A 7,280-nucleotide genomic window follows, 5' to 3' on the forward strand; every position below is an offset into this window, starting at 1 on the left:
GGTAGGGATAGGAATCTGTCCTACATTCATGGAGGGGTGGCATGATCAAAAAAGAATTCTCTCCTCTCTACAATTTGCTGATAGAAAGTTGCCTAGTGTCCTTGTTCACTACTTTTTTGGCCCCTTCAGGTAGAGTTTGGGGTATGAGAAGCATAGAGAGCAGTAGAAGAAATATTTTCTGTTACTCTTTGAATATTAAAGATTTTTCTTTTCCTCCTTTTGATCTTACAAATCATGCATGCTATAATAGAACCACTAGACTGAAAATTAAGGGATTTGAGTTCTTATACTTTTTTTAAAAATGACTAGGTGGTGGGGCAGCTGGGTGGTGCAGTGGATAGAGCACTGGCTCTGAAGTCAAGACGACCTGAGTTCAAATCCAGCCTCAGACACATAACACTTTCGTAGCTGTGTGACTCTGGGCAAGTTACTTAACCCCAATTGCCTCACCAAAAAAAGAAAATGACTAGGTTGCTTAGGGAAAGTTACCAGACTTCTCTTTGCTTTTGTTTCCTAAACAATAAAATCTAGAGGTTGGATTGAGCTATTTCCAAGGTTTGTTTTGCCTCAATTTTTTTACCCAAACTTGACACATTCAATTTATCCAGATTTATTTGCCTCATTGCAATTATTGCATGCTTGTACTTATCTTCTTTCCAGTTCCCCACACTTTATCTGTACCATTCCTCTGCCAATGGATGAGGTTCTGAACACAGTTTTCAAAAGCAATAATGGAAAATAAAGCTTTGATTTGCTTTCATGTGGCTATATATTTGGAATAAGTACCTGGGCTTTTTTACTTGTCCCTTAATGGTGCAAAATTGGTGATTTCTGCTACAAGAACAATTTCCTTTTTTTCTTGAAGTTTTTTTAATATAAAGAAAAGTAATAGACTAAAAAGGGTATGAAATTTCTGTTTAGAGTTTTTAAAACTTCAGAATTCTGTTTTCTCCACACCAAAAATTCTTCGAAGGTAAAAGTGACATAAAAAACCAAAAGGGAACTGAATTCATGCTAAACATATTGAAAATAAAAGTAGAGAAAGGGGTTTCCCCTCTCTCTGGTCAAGTGAAAGAAATTCAGTTTAGGGAAGCCCAATACAGTGACTTCAGCAACTCAGGGTATCCACAGAAGTTAAAAAATATAAGGACATGATGTCAAGACTGGAGACTTGGCAAGCATAAAAGCTATATTTAGGGACTGGAAAAGACAGCCAAGGGGGACACTATAGACTTTGAAGGAAATGAAAAATGAATATATCTGTACATAATTACAATCTAAGGGCATACCAAAGTAGACTTCATGGATACCCTAAAACATTAATAGCACCCTGAGTGTCCCACATGTTAGGAAGTCTTGAAGGAACACAGAAGGTACTCAAAATCCCTGCCTTATTCTGCCCCATGAAAAGAGTAAAAACCTTCTACTACCCAATCTCATTATATATAAAATTGTTCTTCTATCACTGGAGATGGTTTTTCACCAATCTGACTTTGGGGAAAAATTACTTCTCACTTAGGTTAATAGACATAAATCACAGAATCATAAGACAAAGCAAGGAGGGAAGGTAGAAATCATTCCAGTTGAATCATTGAGTTCTCAAAATAAATGACATACTCTGTTGTTTTCTTAGGTTCAATTCAAGAAACATCTATTGAGTGCCTATTAATTGGGGGGCATTTTCCAGTATTTTCCTTCATTAAACTCTGAACTCTTTGACTTCTGCCTTTCTTTGAATCCCCTGTGCTTAGTACAGTGCTTGGTACAAAGAATACTTGCTGACTGACTTGATATCTGAAAATGAAGATGAAAAATACCAAAGTCCTTATAATTGGGTGGGTTTATTTTTCAGTACAGGAATGACATATATACACAAATAAAAGCAATATGAACTAAAAATGAATGTGAATAGAAGAGCCCCAAAAAGGAAGAATTAGATTTCATTTCTTGACTATAGGATCAAGCAAGGCAACATGAAGGAGATCAACCTTGAATTAGACCTTGAAGAAAGAGGAAGATGCCAATAGACAGAAATAGGGAGCAGTGGTGCATAATAGACATGAACAAATACATGAAAAAAGAGATGGCAGCAGGAGACCAAGGAATAAGTACTTGAATTGAACTGGAATATTTAGTACATGAAGAGAAAAAAAAGATTACTATAATTACTGAGAAACCTTGAGAAAGTCACTTAACATTTCTGAGATTTTGTTTCTTCTTTGTCAAATACATTTTTAAAATACTGAAAGGAGAACAGGGGTCTGGTTAGAGAAATATTGTGGAAGTAGAATTGACAAAGTTTGTCATCCGATTGCATTTGTTGTCTGAGAGACTGGGGAAGAATCAAGCATGACTTGAAGTTTTGAACTTCAGTAACTAGGAGGATTTTTTAAAAGACATAAGGAAGATTAGGTTTGATTTTTTAATAGACTCTAGAGGTTATCTAATCCAAAGTACAAATTTTACAGATGAAGAAAAATTAGCCAAGGGAAGTTAAGTGACTTGCGTAAGGTAACACAGAGAGTAAGCAGACAGAGCTAGGATTTGAACCCAAGTTGTCTAACTCTAAATCCAGTGATTTATTCCCTGTATCACTGCCTCTCATTTAGAAGTTAAGACAAAGAGTTCTGTTTGGGAGATATTGATGTGGGGATGCTTTGATACAACCAGAAAGATCTCTCTATTACTCAGCTGACAATGTCCCACTGGAGTTCAAGAGAGATCAAGATTGGAAAACTAGTCTTGAGATCATCAACAGAAAGATAATACCATAAGCCAAGAGCTAATGAGATTTTTAGTGAAACAAATATAGAGACAGAAGAGGAGAAGGCCCAAGAAAAAGCCCTGTGGAACACCCATACTTTGGAGCAGGAAATGAATGATAATCTAGTAAAGGAGACTAAGATGTCAAATAGGAGAAATAATAATGATAATAAATGTAATTAATAAAAAAGCATTTATTAGACAATGACGTGATGCCAAAAATTGGGCTAAGTGTTGAGGATACTATTACTAAGCTAAAGAGAGTCTCTATCATAAAGCAATTTGCATTCTTTATTAAAAATTTATTGACATATTTCATTTTTACATCACCTGCATTTCCCACTCTATCCTTCTCACTAACTCCTCCTAGAGAGTGAGCCCTTGTAATAAAGAAAAATCAGCAAAATTAGACCAATGTATTGAAAAAGTGTGATATTATGCACAGTGTTATATACACTTTGTCTCCTACCCCTGCAAAGAAATGGGGGAAGTATTTTTTGATATAAACTCTGAGGGACCAAGTTTGGTCATTATAATTTTGTAGCTTTCATTTTTTGCTGTTTTCTTGGGGTGGTGGTTGTTTTTCCTATTTATGTTGTGGTAGTCATTGAGTATATTGTTTTCCTGGCTTTGCATTCTTTACTTGAGTCAATTCATCCTTTTTTCTTTGCTTCTCTGTAGTCATCATGCTAACTCTCAGTGTGACCTTGATCTTCCCTGGGCCTTACATGTGCAAAACAAAGGTGCCAAGTCTGATGGCACACACCTGCCATCTAGGCTACTAGGACATATGAGAGTGATGGATCTCTTGAGTTTGAGAGCTCAGAGCTTCTGTGGAATAATCTGATCTACAGAGTTTGGCATTAATGTAGAGAGCCTCTGAAACCAGGTTGTCCAAGGAGGTGTAAAGCATTCATATTGGAAATAGAGCACATCAGGGCTTCCATGCAAATCAGAAAGGGACCAGAACCATGGGAGCCACTGAATTTCCAGTCAGAGAGAATAAAAGATCTAAACCTTTAAATAAATAAATGGATTGATAGATGAATCAATAATTAGAAAATAGTTGGTAGCTATATAAAAAATAAGTACATAAATGAATGAGTGAATGTAAAAATTGATGAATCAATGATTAAACAAATTAATAAAGCATTGATAAATGAATGAACAAAGAAATAAGTAAGCAAACAAACAAATAAATTGGTGAATGAATGAATAAGTAAGTAGGATGAGAATATTTAACTAGAGGAATTTTAAGGACCCTTCCAACTCTCTATATCAGATCATGATATCAATTCTTACAATATAGTAATATTCCATTACTTTCATATACTACTAGCTAACCGACATGACTGATGAGTAGATGGTAGGGCAGTGAAGTGAAATATTATTGGATGTAGGCCATAGTTGGAGTAAATAAATTGAAGCAACCATCATTCAGGACATCTAGGTTACATGTTGTGAATTCTGGGGATGAAAAGGTTATGTTCTCCAGAAAATAGTTTCTCATCTGATTGGCAATAGGATTAGTGAAAAGGTGCCCAGGGAGTAAAGTAAAGAGAGTAGTATCTTTGAAACCAAAGGAGATCAATAGGTGATGAAGACCTAAGTGCTTATGGGGGCAATGAAGACAATCTAGAGAGGACAAAAGCAAGAAACATTTCAGCAATAAAATCGATTCCCCTTGGCAAATGACTGTATGAGCAGCTAAGTGACACAATGAATAGAGTGCAGGGTCTGAAGTCAGGCAGACACATCTTCCTGAGTTCAAATCTGGCCTTAGACACTTACTAGTAGTGTGATCCTGGACAAGTCACATAACCTTGTTTGCTTCAGTTTCACCATCTGTAAAATGAGCTGGAGTAGGAAATGGCAAACCATTTCAATATCTTCACTAAGAAAATCTCAAATGAGATCATGAATAGTCAGACATGACTGAACAATAGAAACATAATGTGCACTATAAGAGAGTGAGTTTTAAAAAAAAAGTAAAACAGGATAGCTGACCACAAAGAACTTAATCTGTAAACTCTAAGAGAAAATTTTGTTTCACTTCTACAAATTTTACAAAGATGGGATCATAACAACATTTTCTAAGACCAAAAGTAAGTTAAAGAAAGTAGAAAGTAAAGGGAAATCCCATGCTAAAAAGTGAAAATTACATTCAGCACTATTTAAGAGAGAGTTGCCTGGAGGCCAGATAACCTGAGAAGCTGAGACAAAGGTTCATTGATCTCCCAGCTCAGTCAGCCCCAAACTATCTTTAGTATCACCATGACCTTCTGGAGCTTGTTGCCAGTTGCCCTGGTGCTGCTCTGCTCCAGCACCCTCTGCTCCCTGGGCTGTGACTTGACTCTGGGTCTCCAGGAAGACTTCTCACTTCTGAACCAAATGAGTACATTTTCCCTGGTGCCATGCCTGAAGGACAGGACCAACTTCAACTTCCCAAAGGAAGCCATGGAAGGCAGCCAGCTCCAGAAGGAAGATGCCAAAATCATTGTTCATGAGATGCTCCAACAGATCTTCACCCTCTTTGGGCAGAATGCTTCTCCTGCTGCCTGGAATCAGACCCAGCTTATGCAACTGCTCATTGGACTGGATCAACAGATGGAGAAACTGGAGAGGTGTCTTGCACAGGATGTGGATTGGGAAGAGCCTTCCTTGGGAAGTGGGAATCCCATACTGGCCCTGAAGAACTACTTCAGAGGGATAAGCCAGTACTTGCAGGGCAAAGAGTATAGCCATTGTGCTTGGGAAATCATCCGAATAGAGATTCGGAGATGCTTTCTGTTTATGAGCAAAGTTGCAAGAAAATTCAGGGACTGAAGAAGAAGAAATAAGCTCTCAGTTCCTCAAATAATTGACTGCTTCCTTAAAACTAAACATTCAATCATTAGAAATCATCGTTTCCACAGCAACTAAAAAACATTTGTATTGACTGAATTATTTAAGAACATAAACTGCTATTCATGAACTGAAAGGGGGTTTTAGTATAGAGAATTCTCACCTGTTCTTAATACCTGAACATTTTTATAATTCTTATTTATTTATTTATTTGCTTTTGTTATTTATTCTAACCAGTATTTTTTTATATTTATTTTTCATGGGGGGGGGGACAAGGTTGGTTTTATGATATTTATATTAAGCCTATTGTAATCTTTTAAAGAACAACATTTTATTAATAAAACTATTTTGCTAATAAACCTCATGTGAAAAGTTTTATTTAATATCCCAAAAGAATTCAAAGAAACTTATTTCCAAGAGTGCAATTCAACAAACTATATAAAACACACGCTGAGTTCAACTCACTGTACTATTTACTGGATATATCAAAATGTAAACTAACAGTTGCTGCCTTCAGAAGGGATACACTACCACTAGTGAATAAATAAATAAGGGTGTTCAAAGTTAGGATGTCTTAGAGACAAAAGTGTACTGTTGATGGAACAACCATTTTTTAAAAGCCTTTTTGGATTATGCAAATAAAGTACATAAAATAGCCAAAACTTCTGACCCAGACATTCCATTAATGGGCTTATGCTCCAATGAGGATATCAGTAAGAAGAAAGTGTGCATATAAACCAAAAATATTTATGGCATGACTTTTTGACGTAGCAAATATTAGAAACAAAATAGCTGCCCATTGATTGGGGTATAGATTAAAAAATTGTGTTACATGAATGTAATGGAAGATTACTTTGCTATAAGAAAAGGTGAATGTGATGAATACAGAGAAGCATGAAAAGATTTACGTGAATTGATGAAAAATGAAGTAAGCAGAGCCAAGAAAACAATAACCACAATAATGACAAAGTAAACAGAAAGATTGCACACACGTCAAAGCTGAATGTTGCAGAATATAAGGAACACTCATGAAGATTGAAGAGGAGAATGAAAAGTCTACCTGTGTAGTCTTTGGAGACCAAAAAGTGTTGCACATTGTAAATATTTTCAGATTTTTCATTATATTGATCATTTCTGCTGATTTTTTTCTCTTGTTTTTTAGTTTTTTCTTTAAAAAATTATTTGTTATATAACATGTTTCTAGAGGAAAGGGATGGAGAGGGATACTGGGGGGAGTTATAATTTCCAAGAATGCAATTCAACAAACATATATTAAGCACATAGTAAGTTCAATTTACTGTGCTACTTACTGGCTATATTTTAAAGATAAAACACATCAATAAAATCTCTAAAGACAAAAAAAGAGTAGGTTGGAGCAAGATGGTGGAGAAAAGGCAAGGACTCACCTGAGCTCTCCCAAACTCCCTGTCAAACAACTTTAAATAATGCCTAGAAATGAATTCTAGAACCACAGAAACCACAAAAGGATGAAATGAAACAATTTTCCAGAACAAGAAAATTTAGGTCAGCAGGAAAAGTCTGTCACATTGGGGTGAGAGTGGAGCACAATTCAGGCCCTGGCCCAGCAAACCAGCAGCAGTCCTTGGGGGTGATTGAATCAGCAGCAGCAGCATGGCTTCCAAAGCTCTCAGCCCAGAGACAGTAAGGGGGGG

General features: G+C 36.2%; 1 protein-coding gene across 1 annotated transcript; it reads left to right on the top strand.

Annotated features, from left to right (window-relative positions):
* The first annotated feature begins 5,037 nt into the window (after positions 1 to 5,037).
* LOC114026046 (interferon tau-2-like) lies at positions 5,038 to 5,589 on the top strand. Its single transcript, XM_027839656.1, has one exon. The coding sequence runs from the start codon at positions 5,038 to 5,040 to the stop codon at positions 5,587 to 5,589; it is 552 nt and encodes a 183-aa protein (XP_027695457.1).
* Positions 5,590 to 7,280: the final 1,691 nt, after the last annotated feature.

This window comes from Vombatus ursinus, unplaced genomic scaffold (genome assembly GCF_900497805.2).
Source record: "Vombatus ursinus unplaced genomic scaffold, bare-nosed wombat genome assembly UNPS02014832.1, whole genome shotgun sequence".
NCBI classification, from domain to species: domain Eukaryota; kingdom Metazoa; phylum Chordata; class Mammalia; order Diprotodontia; family Vombatidae; genus Vombatus; species Vombatus ursinus.